A 21108-nucleotide genomic window follows, 5' to 3' on the forward strand; every position below is an offset into this window, starting at 1 on the left:
TTACATAATTTTTTGTAATTTAATGTAACTGACAAAGTAACACTCAAATACAAAAACTTACTTGAACATTTGTTATAAAATTGTCACAATATATAAATTTGAATGAAAAAATCGAATGCAGTAGTCAAATGTAGTGGTAATATAGTGTATTATTTTCCGCATGGTTTTCCTATTAAAAAGTGCATTATATATTTCATAAAGGCCTGGAATAAATTTCTACATTTATTTAAAAAAAAATGGAATGAATTTTGATTAATTCATAAAAATACATTACTCTTCTAAACCTTTTCAAAGCAATGAATTCAATGTAAGCCGCAATGTTGGATAGAATCCATTAAGCGATTTGGAGCCGGAAAGAGCCTAATGGATATAGCTGTGGCAACTAAAATAAGTTTAAATTTCCACACCATTATTGGCTAAAATGAACTTTAGTTATCTTAATTTATTTTTAGGGGTTATATTAGAGAAACCTCAACGTTTAATAACAACTAAGATACCGTTAGTTTTTGTGACTAAAATCTCCGTTTAAAAATATTTTTATCTCTGATTTTTCTTGCTAGAATATGTTTTATACAGAGACTTTGGTCTCAGAAACTCACGAATAGTGAATTAAAACATTACACATAATTGTTTTCTGTTACGTAAAGGAATTAAATATTAGTTGTTTAAAGTCGGCCATAAACACCGTTCTCGGTGTTGCGTGATCAGTGCGCACCTTGCGTTAGAATTTTCATATTTTACTTTTCCTCATTGCTCAGTTTTTTCTTGTCACTTCTAAATATCTACTTTGAAAATACAGTTTTTTTTCCTTTAAATTTATCCAGCATATCTTATTCTATAAAGTATGACGAAATCGGCAGCAAAAGTAAATGTTACAATAACGGCCACGAAACAATCTTTTCCAATAAAAAATAAGAAGGCAAAAGAAAAACCGTAAAGTTATCATTGTTATTTTGTTTTTTTCACGTCAAAATGCGAAATGATTTTCCCGTTCTCGTAGTCCTCCACACTTCTAACTTGTTAACACTTCCAAGTTCGTGTACGAAGTAGTGGAAAAACTTACCCATTGAAACTTTTCTATGAGTAGTTCCGCTTTACTTTATCCTACTGGTTATCCGGTGTACACACGAGTACATGCATTTCGTACAAAAGAGTAGAGCAAAGTAATGATATTAAAGTCCTCTGTATTTACTAATACCATTTAATAAAGGGACTATACGGGATGATGCCTAATGATATATATTTTCAGTTTTGTGTAATATGCTGTCTTATTGAGTGACTTTTTTACTATAGATCTGGTTTCAGAAATGTTCACTAAGTGATTTGACAGAATTTAACCTCTATTTATATGCGTATTAAGGTTATATATCACGTAGCTTCCAAAAATTTCATTTATCATAAAGTACGTCCAGAAAATATTACTAAACTACGACGTAAGATGAAATATTGTCGGCAGAGTTTTACAAAGTAATATAAAATTTCTTATAAAGTTATCGACATCTCTCTCGAGTGGTCATCACTTCGAAAGTCGTTGTTAGAAAATTTATTTTCATCTTTAGAAATTTCAGCGCTCTGTATATAAAGATTCCAATTTCCCAACGGTATTATGTGGACTTATTAATTTCTGGGAATATTTTTATAGTTAACAATCTAAGTTTTTAAATAATTTGATTGTTATAATAATATAAAACAATAAGAAAACGTCAAATATAAATAGGAAATAAATTTAACATTGTACTAGAGGTTTGTTTCTATTGCAATTATTTAAAAACGTGTTGTAATCGTTCATAATGTTGAAAAAGTAATGAGTAGTTTTGTAAAATTAATTTCTATTTTATTTTTCTTTTTTTAAATCTAACAAAAGATAGATTTCAACGAAACATTTTCAAAATTGGTTTCATTTATTCAAAACAAAAAAAAAAGTTGAAGCGTACAAAAGTTAGCAATAACACGTGCACTAAACTAACGAACTAAAAAGTACTACACCCGATGAAAATGGAACAAAGCTTTCGAAATTGTGTTTTTCCACTTGAAATAAAAATGCCGTGACCTAAGCGTTGGGAACACCGCCACAAATTGGGCAGAGTAAGAGATATAAAATTGCACAGAATTTATGAAAAAGAAAAATTCAACGACTAAAACAAAACTATTTTCGTTGTGAGTGTATTTCTCTATTTAATTATTTTTGCAAAAATACGAGTAATACGAGAAACGGTGGTCCATTACTATAAGATCCATAACAACATAAAAATACAAAAATATGAAATGAAAAAAAGAAAAACATAAAAGTTTTCTAAATTAATATAACAAGTGGCGCAAAATGTATTTCATTATTAGTTTCAAGAGTTAAAAAGGTTATATTAGATGTCCTCATAAATCCTTCAGCGCCATCTTGTTTGTAAGTTGGGAAGCTCTCAGACTTCTTATGAATTTTTCTTTCAACGGTCCTTGGAATTTTCATCTTGACAGCAATAAAGCCACGACTCTCAGAGATCTGATGAAAAATTTAAAAATGTAACAAAATGTTTCTCTCCCTTTTTATCCTCTTAAAAGTTACGTAGCTTGTATTAGAAATATTTTAGTTTATTATTTACTACAGATATATTTGCTCTTTGTTTGCGTTTTATTAATAATTTTACACACGATAGTATTTTAATTTTTTTTACTTTTATGGATTACTTCTAAGTCTCCGTTACGGTAACTAATTATTTCACATATTAAAAAAAAGTGAAAACGTGTGTACAATAAGTAATAGATATTAGATATGTAGCTTTATATTATTAATTTAAAGACCAAAGGATTTTTAAATAGGAGTTTTGTCACATTAAAATAAACCCTATAAAGTCGTAAAGTCATGTTTTTTCACTAAATATATGAAGATGTGAAATAAACCCACGTAGCCGCGAACCAACTGTGAACTAAAGCAAAACAGCACTCGACCCATTAAACTGAACAAAGCTTTTGAAGTCGAGCTTCACAACTGTTGGGAAGCCACGGGAGCGTAGAGAATCACGAATGAATCAGTGTCTGGAAAATATAAATCGGATGCTATTATTTTAATCAAATGTAAACTAATCGTTAATTAAAAAAATAAAAGCCTATCTGACCAATCGAATGATTATAACGCTTCAAAATTCTAATATAGAAAACGACTAAAGTACTCATGTACATTTGTCCAGGTCGGCACCGACTAGTTTCGAGACCATGGGGTCCCCTCATCAGGGTGAGTGGGATTGGTATTATCACTCACTGACGGGCTCGAAATTAGTCGGTGCCGACACCGGACAAATGTACGTGAGTGTTTTAGCCGTTTTCTATACTAGGTAATGATAATGTCTCACGAAAGTTTGAATAAATCTAGCGTCAAAATGCATTCAGCTATGTTAGACAGGTCATAAAATAATGGACACACAAACTTGCATACTCGCGAAAACCTTGTAAGTCTTTCAATAATCAATATTAATTGTATTTCAGTACTAAGGATTATAAAATCAATCGAGCAGACTAAATCATTTACCTAACAAAGCATGTTGAAATCAGCAGTACGTCATGTGAAATATATCTATCAACAGGACACTGTGTACGCAAATGCATAATTTAAACTGCACAATTCATGTGGCCGACCTATTTGTGCGACCCAATTGTGAGAGAATCCAGCGCTTCAATTGTTTTATCTACAGATAATGCGGTTCTGTAAATAGTTGAATACAACAAATTGAAATAAACCGCTCTGCGTTATTTAACCAAGATTACACTTCATTCACTTACATCGGAATCCGTTATTCGATCTTAAACCATTTTTGCTTATCCAAAGTATTTTGAATTGATATAAAGATCAATCGTTTCAGAGACCGAATCATTTTTGTACTTAAGATCGATTATTGAATTCCGACGTTAACTTTGAATTGAAGTGTCAAGTCAAAATTGGTAGAAGAGCTTTAACAAGTAACTGAAAAAATAAAGATTTGTAAAAAAATGGAAAAGATAATTGGAAATATGAATAATGTTAGAATATAGTCAAATTTTTAAGAGCGAGAGCGTCGGTGGCTCAGGAGTTAAACACTTGACTTGCAATCTGCAGGTCCTGGGTTCGAATCCCGCCATGTACCAATGTGTTTTTCGATTTTCGATTTACATATGTACATTTATCCGACGCTCTTACGGTGAAGGAAAACATCGTGATGCAACCTGCACATATCTGAGAAGAAATTCAATGATAGGTGTGAAGTCAACCAACCCGCACTTGGCCAGCGTGGTTGACTATGGCCTAGTCACCCCTTAATTGGGGTAGTCTCCGAGCCCCTCGGTGGGGACGTATAGTGAGCTGATGATGATGATGATAGTCAAATTTTTAGAAAAACCAAACATATGTTTTTACGCAAACGAAGTCATTGTAATCGTATAAACAAAATAAGCTGCAAAACGAGATGTTAGTAATTTTCGTAATAACGCCCTGAATTATGTTTATTTAAATATCATTCATATGAAGCAGGCTGCATTTCATTTTGATATTTATAACATTTCATTTGTTATTACAACATCTCAACACTTTAAATAAACTGATTATGTTGTAATCTAGTGAATTAATTTAAAAACAATAACGATTTTTCTCCTAACATATCGTAAATCACTCCTCAAGTTAAAATAAAGTAACCTTCCACAAAAGTCAAACGATATTTTCATGCTAATCTTACTTAATGTGATACTTAATCATCTTACCTTTCTCTTACGGTACAGTATGTGCCACTCTTCCATACATATTTATCAGCCGTCATATCTGAATTTACTCCTTTATTACGGATCCTCTTTCACACAATCCATACATACTTTCTTTGGTCTTCATCCACCTTTATAACTGTGGTATTAGAATAAATCTAATATATAAAATTCTCGTGTCACAGTTTTTGTTGTCATACTCCTCCGAAACGGCTTAACCGATTCTCATGAAATTTTGTGAGCATATTCAGTAGGTCTGAGAATCGGCCAACATCTATTTTTCATTTTTTCTTTTTTTAAACTGCGCGCGGACAGCTAGTATAACAATAAATATCTGTCAATTTTAATTACACAATTTGTAAATAAATAATATAGGTAAATAAGCTTCGTATTTTGGAATCCAATTACGTATACTGTGCGCCTCAATTTATCCACTGAGCAGACATTGATTGATCTTTATTGACTTTTGAACATATAAACTCGAATCTCAAATTGTATCCAGCAATTTTTATGATGAGATTTAAGCGATAAAAATATAGAGTTCTTTTTCGTTTATTTAATAACTAGCTGTCACCCCCGACTCCGACCTCGCGGAATAAAAAAAAACTTAAAAAGTAGCCTATGTGTTCTTCCAGACTATGTTCTACAACTGTGCCCAATTTCATCAAAATTCGTTGAGCCGATCCGGGAATACCTTCTAACAAATATCCATCCATTCATCCATCCATCTAAACATTCGCATTTATAATATGAGTAAGATAAGATGGGATTAAATCATAACTTAAGTAACAATAAAAATGAAATAGCTACCGATTTTTAATTATTTTTAATGCATCTCCATGTTTAAATCCAGCTTAACTCTAAATAATAAGTTGTAATTTTTATATTCTTAGCTGAGTTATCTTTATATATTTTTTTTTAATTTTTATCTAAATACTAGCTGTCGCCAGCGACTCCGTTCGCGCGCATTTAAAAAAAAACTTAATATGAGTATGAAAAGTAGATAGTAGCCGATTCTCAGACCTACTGAATATGCATATAAAATTTTATAAAAATGGGTCAAGCCGTTTCGGAGGAGTACAGTAACTAACATTGTGACACGAGAATTTTATAGACATTGCAATATTTCAAATAAGGCGGCAATCAAGGAACCTATATCCGACAGAATAACGTAACATATTATGATGTCATTAATTCTAAAGTTTTGTAATCCTGATCGTGTGACGTCATAAGTTACGCGTGTTACCAGCATCTGCCTACGAAGTTCCCAACAAGGGCGTCCAAACAAATATAACAAACATAACATAGATTGTTTACATAACCTAAATAAACGAAACGATTCTAATTTATCAATTAAACTACACGAAATATTTAGAAGGTTAGCATTACTTTCTAAGCAATGACTTTAGAAATGCAATTGCAGTATAATTTTAAAATAAATAATGCATTCTTACAATCGTGCATAGAACATTAGCATCATAGTTGCATCGATAACTTTAACATCAATAAAAATTATTGCCATCCTTCTCTTCTCTTTGAAAAAGAAAAGAGAAGAATAATGAATCTCTTTTATATTTAAAATTCCCTACAAGATTCGAGAAGTCCTTTATGTTTTAAAGCGACTACATTTTTTAGAAATAAATTGTTGTAAGCAAAAATCCGGTTTCCATTTAAGGTTAGCGAATAATCAGATAACAGGAGATTTATTTATATTATCAAAAGTAGTTCATATAACTTAAAATGTTTATTTTCTACGTATGGTAACGCGTTACATTTTAAATCTGTCCAAGACAACCTTTTTCTTTTAACCTTTACAACTTTACGTGAATAAAGTTAGTGTCAAAAGTCATCGGGGAAATTAAACACTTCTCCTTTGTCCGATTTGTCTGTTGTCATCTACAACGGACGCATCGGACAAAGGAATAAATAAGACAACGTTTACAAGACTTGTAAAGTATTGGCAACAAATAGCCTTTTTTTGTAATGGGGGGGAGGAATCTGCGAAAGATACCCTTCCTCCTGGAGGAAGACAGGGTTATGCGGGATCAGACCCACTAAAATCCCGTCGGTGGCCAGCCTCGAGCGTAATCGAAGAGGGTTCCGGGATCTCCGAGGAACGCACCGGAACAATTTTGCTTAGCCTAGAAGCCATTTAATGCGTTCGAGCATGTCTTTCAACTGAGGAGCATTATATCGCAGATGCTATTGCGTTCCAAGTTCATAGAGTTTTTTGTTAATTATTCTTGAGAACTTCCTCTTTCCCAATACAAAAGTACAATAATTGTTACTGTCATTGTTGACAAAGTCGCAGATCGCTTACTACTACATAAGACTTAAACAACTCAATTCAGTTTATTGAATAAAAACATCGTATTGTTATATTATTTTCAAATGTAGCGGACAGACAAGAATGTATTTAGCGTGAACTAAATCCGAGATAAAGCGGTAAGAGCGGCATTGTGAGTCAGAGTATCTCTGGTGAAAACATAAAACAAATAAAACAACTCCAGCGAGCCGTTAAATTGGGACAAAGCTCTATGTTGTTGAAGCAGTAATGTGTTAGATACCGCAAGATTACTTGTTTGTTTAGAACATCCATAAAGTTATAATGACTTGTTATATTATAATATATTTACTTTAATTCAACTCTGATATTTCTAATCCCAAAATAATATTATCATATGGGAATTACTAATCGTAGAGTAGTTATTTAAATTAGTACAGAAATTTTAAATTGAAATAACAAGCAGACTTACTATCACATGCTATGTCTGTAAATAGCCACTAAGAGAGACCTAAGTAAAATAGATCTAAAAAAATGAATGGAAAAAATGAAAGGAACTGCTAAAGGAACTGTTAAAGTGTTTAGGTTTTGCCCGCATCTGCTCAGTTAAAAAAAAAGGTGAAAAGTATCTCATGTGTTATTCTATACTATGTTCTATATCTGTGCCACATTTCAATAAGATGTGTTGAGCAGTTGCAGCGTTATCAAGTAAATATGTTAATCAAACGTATTCCACGGGAACTGTATATATTTCTGGGATTATAGGTAGCCTAAGTGTTCATCTAGACTGTGCTCTACATATATATCAAATTTAAGCGAGATCCATTGCAGCAGTTCTGGAGCTACCTTCTTATAACCATGCATCCATCCAAAAATTCGCAATTATAATGTTATTAAGAGTATGACAACTGACTGATCAGTCTGGTCTATATTAGATTTGTTTAGTTTGATAGACATTTTGTTAGACTTGCTTCATTTATTTTTAATCTTCTTTGACACGAAAAAGACAAGGTTGAGGTCATAAGATCATTAATTAAACTAAGTAATTAGTTTAAAATTTTATAGCTAAATCCGATAGACATAAGACCCTAAATGAAAGACTGCAAAAGTGAAAAGACTGGTAAAAGTGTCTACAATTTTAATCAAATGTAATTTAACTAACTGTAGAAAAGATAAAAGTTCTAAGAACTTAGTTTCCAATGGAAAGCAGATCACAAGAGCTTTCAAACAAAATTACAAATGAATAGGAACTGTCAAAGTCCAGTAATTCGAGTCGGCGACGAGTTCAAAGCTTCAATTCCACTATTCTCTGAAAACTTTTTGAACAACTTTTGTTTCTTAATCTTTAATTTACTTTAAAGCTATTTCATGTTGCTTCGTAATTAATATCAGCCAATTAATATAATAACATTAAGAACGAAGCTAATGAAAATACGACATGAAAACGAAACGAAAATGGTACCCAAAGTGGTGCTGGAAACGTAGTTATTTAATAGTTCGCTGGAATGAACCAAATTCACGATAAGATTCTATGAAATTTAGTTTCAGTTTATGAGAGATCTTAACTATTACCGTGAAATTCGTGATAAAATATTTTTAAAGCAATTTCACAGTCTCACTTAATCATAGTTTCTATTTTGCATAGAGGACATAGGGACATAAAAGGCAAGTTTTGACAGCGCTGTAGTGTGAACAGACACATAAAAATGCTCGGTATGAACGTATTTTTAACGCGCGATAAAAAAGCGCCTGTATAAATGAGGTCTTAGTATCTTCACTTCGGAGCTTCACTGAGCTTTCATAAGCTTAGTGACATGGCGAACGAGCTGCAAAATGTTTAATAACATAAGCTTTCAAACTTGTCCACATGCTGCACCTGTTATATAAATATTACAAAGCTAAGAAGCTTAAATATAAAGCTCTTTATAATAGAGCTTTGAGACTTGACTTTACTTCAATTTGGTATTTCTTATTTATTTTTCATAAAATTCTCTTGAATCATATTTATACTTGTGCTACGTATTTTGCAATTTTTTTAAAAGTAAATGCAATCAAAAATTTCCACAAAAGAATATGTATCCAATTTCAATTATGTTAGAGCTTTTTCATTATTCATGTATTGAACATTAATAGAAAAGACATTTTAGAAAAAACTGTTCAATGAAAAGTATTTCCTTTCAAAGGAAGTTAAATTATTAGAATAAATGGATGAGCAAATTCCAATTATAGTTGGAATTAAAATCCAAAGTTTTTATAACTGAATGTATTTTAAAAGGATGGCCTCTTGCAAATTGAGTCGTGTTCAAAAAGATATTCTAGAGAATTTCATCTCTAATAAAAATTCTTTCTTTTCTTGTGTTTGGCATTCGGGAAAAATGCTGCCTGAAAAGGAAATTGGCCTAGAGATAGATATCCTTGGTTAGAACGCTTTTGAAAACATTAATTAAGATAAAGTGGCTGTAAAATATTTGTAGTAAAAGTTACTGGCACTAATTTTCGTAGTACACGCCATATAAGTTAAACATGAAGAAGAAATAGTAAGCATGGCATTAACGTATCTTAGGGTGCGGTAGTCCTCTGTCAGGTCGGGAAGATAAACCATGTTTTTTTAGTTTTTCATTCTACGTTGGATTCGTAAGTAATTGATCACTAAATAATATAGTATTTTAAGTGATATAGTAATATACCTATAGACATTACAAACCAAATTATTTTTATTTGTTGTTTAATATTTACTCTCGTAATTGAAAAAAAATCAATAAGCATATTTGATCGGAAATCAAAAAATATCCAATCGCCGAAGCTCTCTTCATTTTGTATTAAAAAGTTACCTTTGAAGTCGTTCATATATGTGCTAGCAGTAAAATATTAATAACATATTTCTCTGAAATGGAATCGTTTTACGCAATTGAATATAATTGCTGGAAACATAAACCTCGCTTGATAATGAACATATTATTTTCATTTTTCAGTTTTGATTGTGTTTTGTTATTATTATTGAAACACAAACTTTAGAAATAAATCTATAAAACTTCTAAGTTATTGCAGTTAATTTCAGATTTGAACAAAGAGAAATGACTTACTGCCTGGTGTACATTATGACAATACAACAGGACAGTATCGCTCAAAATCAGCGCTGGCATACAACAGGCATAATGAAAACACTAACTGACGCCAGTCAGCCAAAACAGTCCGTGCCATTCCAGCGCTACTGTCATACTGTACTGGCATGTACACCAGACAGATAGTAAATTGTTACATAACTGGTGTAATCGCACTAATTTTACTCATCCATTTTTTTTGTATTGAATAAATCAGCACTTGAATCCCACCTGATCCAATCATATAACTAACACATAGAAAATGAAATTCAAATAACATCGTCAACTATCAACCGCTCGCGACTACGACAGGACAGAAAAAAAAGATAAAAAGTAACTTCCAATATGCATGCATCAGCTACCTTCACGTTAAAAAATGGCTTAACCGCTTCAGAGATTACCCGGAACAAACGCGCACTTGCGGACAGACAGACAGACAAAGATTTTAAAATTGGTTTTCTTAAAGCAACGCATATACATCATGTTCGCGAAATATGAATTTTTATTCTTTACTAGCTTTTACCCGCGACTCCGTCCGCGCGGAATAAAAAAAAATGCACACAAGATAAAAAAGTTCCTATGTCCGTCTCCTAGTTCTAAGCTACCTCCCGATTAATTTTCAACTAAATCCGTTCGACCGATCTTGAGTTATAAATATTGTAACTAACACGACTTTCTTTTATATAGATTACATACATACTTTTAATACTTGAAATATCTATTCTGTATATTCGTACTATGCCATATAATAACTATGATGAGATATAATACAATTTATCGAACCTATTCTAATGTACATTATAAAATGTTAATAACACATCATAGCTGCGCATTGAAATAATTGGATTTCCGGCTCGAGAGCGAACCCTTAATTGATAGTTTGATGTAATTATCTTCTCGGCACAGAATACAGATAAAACATAACATAAAACATCTTTTGTATATACTAAATATATAATAAGGTATTTTATTTAGGTTTTATGGTAAACTAGCTTTTACCCGCGACTCCGTCGGCGCGGAATAAAAAAATGCACACAAGATAAAAAAAGTTCCTATGTCCGTCTCCTAGTTCTAAGCTGAAGACCTATCTTGAGTTATAAATAGTGTAACTAACACGACTTTCTTTTATATATATAGATTGTAGATCTATGTAAAAATAATCGATACGTAGAAGTATTTATCCAGGCTTCTTTTCTTAATCTGTTCATATTAATAAAATTGAAGTGACATGTAATATCAAAAAAATATATTTCATATACACATAATTTATTTGCATTGCTGGGAACAGCAAACCATTTTTTTTATCAATTTGTTCATTATATAATTAGCTGAAAGTTAATTATTTTCTTTGTACGATTACATATTGGCGAAGTTTACTATAGACCGGTGACATGCACCTTTATGCTCTTAACACAATACTACAATTAAGAAAGCTCTTTTTCTCCCACAATGCGACCTTTACAGTGAAACAAATGGAATTTCGTTGTTTAGACCCGACGGTTAATGGGGTCATGGTTGTTATACGACGAAATGTCAGCTGAATTAGTGTGTTCGTGTTAAGTTCACATAGACATAACTGGGTACAGAAACCGCGTAAAATGTTCAGTTTTTATTACATTCACGTAAAAGGATGTGGTTAAGCTGTAACACGAACGACTGTATTATGACAGATGTGTTTGAAATCTGAAATTATATTTTTTTGGGTCTTTCATAAATTTTAAAACGATCTTGGTTCAAATTAAAAAGATAAAAATCAGAAAATAAAATAAAGAGAACCATAATTCTGATTGGTGTGCTTTAAAATATTGTTTTTCTCTAAACATTTTTCTTATGCGCCAATCTGCGCGTTGAAAATAGTGTGACTTTTTTAGAAACGCAATCATCCTATGACAGTAGATAAAGAACTCAAAGGGGTAAAACATTAAATTTTATTTATACGAGTAGATAAAAGTTGAGCCATAAACATAATCGTAACCTATATATTCTATGCAAACTCTTCTAAATAAAAAGATGGTGGTCGAAATCTTTCAATGTCAAAATTTTATTTTGACAAATCTTTCATTACCGTCATTAGAAAAATCGTAAACATTAAGTTTTACGATATGTTTTTAAACTACCTTTAAACTTTAATATGTATGATAAATGTGATTGTCGAAGTTTATGAAATTATATAACTTTATTGCAAAATGGATTATTATTTGAAAATTGTCTAAGTGGTTTCCAATTGGAAAACTTTACAACTAAATTACTTTATATTAATTAATTGTTAGTTAAATATTTAATACTATAAATTATACGTTTAAGTACAATTATGATCGATACCTATGCTTATAGGCTTTATAATAGATAAATAATTTAATAAAGACTACTCCAGTACAACTTACGGTCCTTCTTCTTATATCATTCTTAAAAGCTGGCAACGCATCTGAAGTTTTTCTAGTGTTGTGGATGTCCATGGGCGTCGATGATCACCTTGGTGATCCCGCCGCTCGTTTGCACCCTTGTCTTATAAAAAATGCCTTACTTTCTTTGTTCATGAGTTTCAAAAGTGCTTTATGTATTTTAATATTTTTCTCTTATTTCTTTTCAGTTTATTTGGCAGTTAATATATAAGACGCAACTATCAAACAATATCTTCTATCAGAAATTAAGGTAAGCGGATAATAAGGGAAAAGAAAGTAAATCTGGTACTAAGTAAAAAAACATCATAGTTAAATTTAACATTTATTTATTTGTTTTTCTTACTAATATATGGCGTATAGAGAAATTAATATACCGTTTTATCAATCGTGAAAGTTATTACTGATGTGTAAATAGACCTTTTTCTATCTAACGTGAGGTAAGTTTTGTTAAGTGAACAAATAATCCTTTGCAAATATACTTACGAACGAAAACGAAGGAAGAATAGCCAATATTTGTAAGAAAAATCTCAACGGTTCGACCTACTAAAAATTCGTTATGCGTAAGATGGTGTACAAAAGCAAACAGATCTACTTCTCTACATCAATCACCGGCCGCCCGACGTCGCTATGCATTTAAACAACCTGAAGCATTTGAATAACCCAATTCTTGACACTAAGAAAACTGTTTTGTAATTGGATGAATTTTGCATCCGACGATCCTCCATTTACTATTTTGTTCTGATTTATTTGCAAAAATACTTTTAACTGTAGTGTAACTTAAAGTCCAGATGTAAAGATAGTGGTCACTTTACAATTTGTAAGCATTTGAATGAATTCCATAACCTTATATTGTAAAAGTTGCGGAGTCTCTTTCCAACAGTGGACTGACATTGGTTGATGAAGATGACGAATAAAAACAGATAAACTCTTGTTATTTTAAAAATATTTCCAAACTTGTAAACCGTTCATTCTATGGAAATCATTTAATTTGATTTAAATCGACGTAGATCATACTTCATACTAATATTATAAATTCGAAATTTTGTATGGATGAATCGATGTTTGTTAGTGTCTCCAAAACGATTAAACTGATCTGGATAAAATTTGGCACAGATGTAGAACATAATCGAATCTAAATACATAAGCTAAGTACTACTTACTAAGTTTTTTTTTTAATTCCGCGCGAACGAAGTCGCGGGCAAGAGCTATATAAGTCCAAGATACGATACGTAAGTTCTCATATTAATATCGATTTTTAACTATTAATACATCTACAACAAATTTTGACGTCACTGTTTACATTGTTGCTAAACACACCATGAGTCATACATGTATGACTTGTCCACATAATATATTTTTATTTTCTTAAAATTTATTGCTTTTGAAACATTAAAGGATGTTAATGTTCCATTAAAACATAGTATATAATAAAGCTATTATTCACATCATTTCGCTGAGTTCACAGGTGTTATTCACGGCCTAATTTCTATGTAATAGAAGAAAAAATAGTTCAGTAAATGAGGCACTTGACGCCTATTAATAAGTTTTATTACTTGAGCCAGATGTTTAATGTTATTTTGAGTTATATTTTTGCCAAATATAAGGTATGGTCTTTTGTCACTATTACCACAAGGCATATGTAACTTATAAAAGACAATACTGAAGATCGTTTTGAGTAACATTCACTTTTTATAATTGAATTTTAAAACAATGATTCAGACAATACACACAACAATATGATTGTATTTTGTGCACAAAATTAAAAAAATACGCCAGTAAATTAAAGTAATACATTATATATAAAACTGTTACTGTTGATAATGATGTCATTCTAGTCATTACAACGAAATCTATCTTTCAATGTAAACTGCATCCTACGCGTCCGTTTAGTGACCGATATAGTTAATTAAGGATTGTGTTCCACACAATATTTTGCATAGTTCGAAACCGGAACAGAACATTGTTATTCTGAAAAAAAATTATAACAATATAAGCTCATTATCTTAGAAGAAATATTATTTGACACCCCTAACCTCTAAAAAATATAGTACATTGTGGTAAGTGGTTACTATCAAAACACTGTACGCACAATCTAGCAGAGGATGTGTTTTGTTTTGTGTACAGATGTGACATCATAGGCTTAAATGTGTTATTTACAAACAATTAGTAAGAGGTTTCGTTTTATTTTAGAAAATTTTAACACGTAACTGATTTAGTTGCGTTACAAATTCGGCGTCTGTGTGTAAACAGCATTATCTTAATGCGTTTACCGAGAACGGGAACAAGACAACAATATATTGCGGTCTAAAACGATTTCTTTGTTATAATTATAAATGAATGAACGCTCGTATGATGTCATTTTAGCTAATAGTCTCTACCCACGAATTTTATCTTTGTAAAATTCTTGTGAATTTAATAATGAAATAAATTTATTCAGTAATACTTAAAAATAGGAACTAAACAGTCTCGTGACTCAGAGAATGAATAATTCTTCCCTTTCGTTCAATCAAATACACTGTTTTCTATCAAAAATAACATTAAAAAACAAATAAACATCACTCAGACTATAGAAAACGGAATTAACTCGATATTTAGGCGAATTTAGGTGGCCGTTTGCTCGTCTGCCACCTTTTGAGATAAAAAAGGTTACAATTTTGTGGAGGTAAAATATTTTTAAAAGTAAATAGCAATTTTCATATAATGTTAATTTGCCATTTTTAATGAAAACAAATTCTTTAAATTTGCATATGTTTTGACTTGTTATTAGTTAAAGCAAAAGTTTATGCTGTTTAAACTTTTATTTATGCTGAAATTTGATATAGACTGAAATAATATATTATAGATTAACTGCCCGTTCGGCAAGAAGATAGCATAAAGTTCTCTTAATGTTAACATTATTCAAGATCTGATATCAGAAATGATAACCAAAAAGTCAACATAAAGTTAACATAAAGTTAACATAAAGCTCTCTTATGAGCCATCTAGTGCCATCTTTTAGAGATCATTAAAAAGATATCAGAAAGATAACATTTTCTAGATATCATAAAGTTAACGTTTTTATGTTAAAATTAAGAGGCTAGTGTAAAATTAAAATCGACATGGTAAATAGGTTTAATTATTGTTTATTTGATAACACAATGAATAATAACGATATGACATACCAATATAAATAATCTTATTATTAAAATTATAAATACTTTTACGGCTCAAGTAAGGAGGTATAGGAGTTTTAAATGTTGGTGGTGGTTGCTGATCCTTTTGGCTCACGTACGTGGCAGGTGGCATTGGTATATTATTTATTCCGCTATCTGAAAATAAAGTGTTTTATTTATAAGGAACAAAATAATTATATATAATTGAACAACTTTATTTGTTACATACCCTCATTATCAGAAGAACTTGACGATATTATCCTCTTTCTACTTTTAGTTTCTTACTTTTACATCTTGTGTTGAATCCTAAAAAAATATCAAATTAGAAATTGAAAATATTCATTAAATTTTAGCGCATTCTAAATTTTATCAGACACTTTTACAAAGACGATGCTGATAAGTTTTTTTTTTATTATGTATGAATGTATGAATTAAATGAACAAAATTGTATACAAATGTTTAAAGTTAGAAATATTTTAAAAAGTAAAATATTTAAACTGCATTTAATTAAAATAGCGACGAGCATCGTCTTACAACAATTTTAAATAATTTAATTAGTTATAAAATATAAAAAAATGTGTTTATAACCTATATTCATACTTACAAGTTTATTTGTTCGGCAATTAAATTCTTGATAACTAACTGAATAATAAGAATCACAAATACTATTAATTATAGTTTCAACCAGTATGTTAAGTCAAAAATAATACGTTTATGTTGTAATAATTGAATAAAACCACTTAGCAATGCCGTACGAATTACGATGCAATTCACGCTTGTCAACAATCACTCTTTAATGGATGAGTGAGAGGTCCGTATAGAACAAAATGGCCGCTGTTGTCGCGAAAAGTATTAACAATTCAATTTTTCGTATATTTCAATTTCGAATTATTTTTGAATTGAACACCAAATTTATTTTTGAAAAAGTAACTAGAATTGTTTTTTAAAAATGATTATTAAGGAAATTCAATAAATCTGAAAATTTTTTAAAGTTTTATTAACAAAAAAATATGTTCTCGAAAAGTCATCATTTAGTTATCATTGAGATTGCTTTAAAATGACATCGGCAAAAAGTTATCGAAAAGACAACATTTTGCTGAGCTCTAAAAGTCAACATGTTTCAGACAACATTATGTCATCTTTCTGACTTTTATGCCGAACGGGTGTGATCGAAGAAAAACATAGCCGTAAGGATTTGTTTACTTAGGTTTTTTTAATAAAAATTGAATATCCTCAAACCTTTAGAGATTAAAGACGATTAAGCAAAATGCCATCAAAATTAAATCGCTTTTCATGAATTTTATAGTCTCTGAATTATATTATATTGGATACTACACGGAAGATCGAATACAAATCCTGGCCGTTTAATGTCGGCATATTTTTTGTTTTAATTCCCTATATCGCAAATTAATCTGTGCAAATTTGGGATACGCAAATTGCGCTTCCAATAGCAATGGCTTATTCAGATTAACTAGTTTAACGTTTTATGAAATGGATTTTTACAATGTATTTGAATATTAGGTCCTTACATATGAAATTGGCGTTTTTCGTAGTGGCCACTTTAATCACGAATTTCTCCTCTTTGGTAAGGAATTCCAAATTCAAATTTGTACAGCTATAGACTCATATGTATTTGTGGTTCGATGACCGTCATTCATTTGTTTTTTTTCTTCTGTTTTTTTCTGTTTGCGTCACTCATTTTACAAAATGGAAAACTTAAAATATCGCATTATTTACGAGTACGAGTTCCGCCGTGGCACTAGTGCTGCGGAAACAACTCGAAGGGTGAATGATGTGTATGGCGGTCGTGTTGCAAAAGAAAACACAGTTCGTTTTTGGTTCTAACGTTTTCGTTCTGGAAATTTCGATCTGCAGAACAAGCCCCGTGGACGGCCTGAGACTCAAGTTGATAATGAAGAGTTGAAGGCTATTGTGGAAGCGGATCCATCGCAAACCACGTCCGAGTTAGCTGCAGGCTGCGATGTTAGTGATAAAACTGTTTTAATTCACTTGAAGCAAATTGGGAAGATTACCCACCTTTCAAGCTATTTAGCTTGAAAGGTGGGTACCTCACGAATTGACTGAAGCAAACCGGCAAATGCGCGTCGACTGTTGCGTTACATTACTAAACCGGCACAATAATGAAGGTATTTTAAACCGAATCATTACCTGTGATGAAAAATGGGTTCTTTACGATAATCGGAAGCGCTCAGCGCAATGGTTGGATCCTGGCCAGCCAGCCAAATCCTGCCCCAAGCGAAAATTAACCCCAAAAAAGTTACTTGTAAGCGTTTGGTGGACTAGTGCCGGTATTGTTCATTACAGTTTTCTCAAATCTGGCCAGACTATTACGGCTGATGTCTATTGTGAGCAATTGCAAATCATGATGGAAAAGCTAGCGGCTAAACAACCTAGGCTGGTCAATCGCTCCACGCCACTGCTGCTTCACGACAACGCTAGACCACACACTGCGCAACAGATGGCTACTAAATTAGAAGAGCTTCAATTGGAAAGTCTAAGACATCCTCCGTACTCCCCGGACCTTGCTCCAACAGATTACCATTTTTTTCGAAATTTGGATAACTTCTTGCAAGGGAAAAAATTCAACTCCGATGGGGCAGTCTAAATCGCCTTTAAAGATTTTATTGATTCCCGTCCGACTGGTTTTTTTAGTAAAGGGATCAATGAACTACCTATGAGATGGCAAAAGTGCATAGAAAATAATGGTTCATACTTTGATTAATTAAATATATTAAATTAAAAAATATTCGATTTTTTGTTCCTCCCATACAAAACGCCAATTTCATAAGTAAGGACCTAATATATCTCAATTAAATTGGTTGATAAACTTTTAAGGTACTTTTATAGTATAAATCGTTCTAATTGCGCTATTTGTATTTGATCGATGGTATTGGTACATAGGCTGCTTTTCTCAGCCTGTGCCTATCTATCTCTTCCTTCTTAGTCGTTACTAAATCCCCTCTGTATTGAAAAAATATTAATTAGTTTATTAGACAACAAATGAAATCAGCATGATATTTTTATTCGAATTGAATATACATCAGTAGTCAGAGGAAACGAGAAAATGTTTTCTAGTAATTTACCTCCTTCTGTATTTGTCAATACAAAAATTTACATTTTATTCTGTTTATTTCTAGGTGGTGAAAGAAACACCATGACGGCCTGGAAGATAATTACATTGACTTGTTTCTTCCTTCTCTTGGCTGAAGCGAAACCTAACTTAAACGATATCGGTGAAAATAATGAAGTCATACCCAGTATTTGCGATCCTGGTTTTAATACCTCGGATGCAGTGCAATGCTTTTGTGCCAAAGACGATCATAACATTGCACGAAGTGCGGAATGTTACCCAACTAAAGAAGAAATAAGCCAAGATGATCCAGCTTGGTCTAAATTCGATTCCTTAAAAGATGCTGTAAGAATTAGTTTAACTAATAATAGAGGTATATCCTTCAAGTTCATTCCGAAGAATGCATTAAAGCACACACATAATCTTTTAAGGCTTGATGTTAAATATGCAAACGTTAAAGTTATAGAACCATTTGCATTCGCAAATCTTAGTTTATTAGAGGATATCAAGTTGAGCGGTAATCAAATAGAAAAATTGAAACCAAATGCTTTCTCGCATCTTGAAACGTTGAAAACAATTAGTTTGGACACAAACAACATAATGGAAATAAACAGAGATGTATTCGTCAGTTTACCAGCTTTGGAGAAATTATTTATTACAAATAACAAAGTAACGATTATTCACGACAAAGCTTTTATACATCTGACAAATCTTAAGGAACTAGAGATCGATAGAAACAAATTGTTCAGTTTGAACAGCGAAACGTTTTCCGGTCTCGGCAAATTGAAAAAATTAGACCTAAGCGGAAATAACTTGGAAGTTATCGGCGATAACACATTCAAGCCTCTAACTCGTCTGATTTCTCTGAATTTAGATGAAAATAAAATCCAAATGCTAGATTCCAAGGCATTTCACGGTTTGTCGAAACTACAATCACTATCACTGGCTCACAACGAACTTTCTGACATCGACAACGTGAATGTATTTCAAGGACTAACTTCATTAACTGCTTTAAGTTTAAAAGGAAACCGAATTTCAACTTTACGTCAAGAAGTCATGGCGCCAATAATGGACAATTTTTATCAAAACATCGCTTCCTTGGATGTCGAAGGTACAATTTTATGTATTTACTTATTAAGTCTCTGTATAAAGTAAATATAAAAGTTCATTTGTAATTGTTTGTAACTGGACTCTAATAGATTTTCGTTTCTAGATAACCTTTTCCCGTGCGATTGTCGTCTCGAATGGCTTATGGTACTTATGAACAAAACTGAAAGCGCATCATTAAAACTAATCTTAGAAAACTTCAAATGCATTCCCGACGCAAAGCTGCGTGACCGATGGACGAAACGAGTGGAATTGGAAAAAAATTCTCAAACGTTCGACGGCGAGGAACCATCCACACAGAGCCAAGACTACGAATATTACGATGACGCTGAATTGAATGGGAAACTCTTCTATACTGATGTAAGAGATTTGCTGCATTGCTATTCGCCTACTGGGAAACCACTCGCAGGCTCCCTTGATGTCGTGAAAAAGACTAATACCGCAGCTGGTATTTCTCCTCTTGATCCTGAAGCCAACGATGCGCCAAATAATCCAGGTTACTTCGATGAATCAATTTTTAAGAAGAATAAAACTAAAAAATCATTAGCAGCTCCTAAAACTGACAACAGCGAAGTAGCCAATCAAGAAATCAAAGATGATAAACCAAACATTTCCACCACTACACGACTCGCAACCGTATCTGCCAAACCCATGGAAAAACGTACAGAAGAGACAAAAGATATGGCATCCGATGAGGCTAAATCTGATAATGCTATTGCACATAGAAGCGTTCAGGAAAAGGGCGACGACTACAGCGATTTTTTTACCAACGGACAAGACTCCACTCTTGGTAGTTTTAAAGCGGTAGTGCTTATGAGTGTACTAAATGTTAGATTTCTGCTTAATTAGATTACCAATTAGGGTGTAGACAATATTAACTTATGAAACTAACTGTTAACTCAATCTCTCACAGTCATTATTATAAATAAATAGTTTTTAAGATATTTAGACTTGATTTATTTCATTATCCTCTCAAGACTGTTCACTGTTGTTCGTAGATCGTAGACTGAGTCAAAAAAGGTAAGGTTTCATCCTTAACTCAAAAAGATTAAAAATACCTATGCTACGATTATATTATATCAAGACATCAGTTTTAGTGGCTCGTCTAGTCTAATGTGAACTGAAACTCGTAGTGGTATTATTCAGCGCCTGCACTAACGGAATAGCAAAAGCTCATGATTCCATGCCATCTCTATCAACACCGAGAGCATTTTTTGTTATTGGCAACTATTAATGAAAACAAAAAAATTTAATA

At 31.9% G+C, this 21108-nt stretch overlaps 1 protein-coding gene and 1 long non-coding RNA gene across 2 annotated transcripts in view; one reads left to right on the forward strand and one right to left on the reverse strand.

Annotated features, from left to right (window-relative positions):
- The window catches only part of LOC106708395 (connectin), a 39080-nt gene extending 18292 nt beyond the window's left edge, over positions 1-20788 (forward strand). The window contains exons 2-4 of the mRNA XM_045681016.1: positions 12692-12753; positions 18814-19857; positions 19960-20788. Of these exons, the coding sequence (XP_045536972.1) occupies positions 18831-19857; positions 19960-20702 (1770 nt within the window). The 5' untranslated portion in view covers positions 12692-12753; positions 18814-18830 and the 3' untranslated portion in view covers positions 20703-20788. The remainder of the gene's footprint in view (positions 1-12691; positions 12754-18813; positions 19858-19959) is intronic.
- On the reverse strand, positions 15733-16295 carry LOC123721654. Its single transcript, XR_006756286.1, has 3 exons — positions 16260-16295; positions 15885-15961; positions 15733-15811 (listed from the first exon to the last, which is right to left on the reverse strand). It is a non-coding gene; the product is annotated as an uncharacterized LOC123721654 (long non-coding RNA).
- Positions 20789-21108: the final 320 nt, after the last annotated feature.

The sequence above is a fragment of the Papilio machaon genome, chromosome 14 (genome assembly GCF_912999745.1).
Source record: "Papilio machaon chromosome 14, ilPapMach1.1, whole genome shotgun sequence".
NCBI classification, from domain to species: Eukaryota; Metazoa; Arthropoda; class Insecta; order Lepidoptera; family Papilionidae; genus Papilio; species Papilio machaon.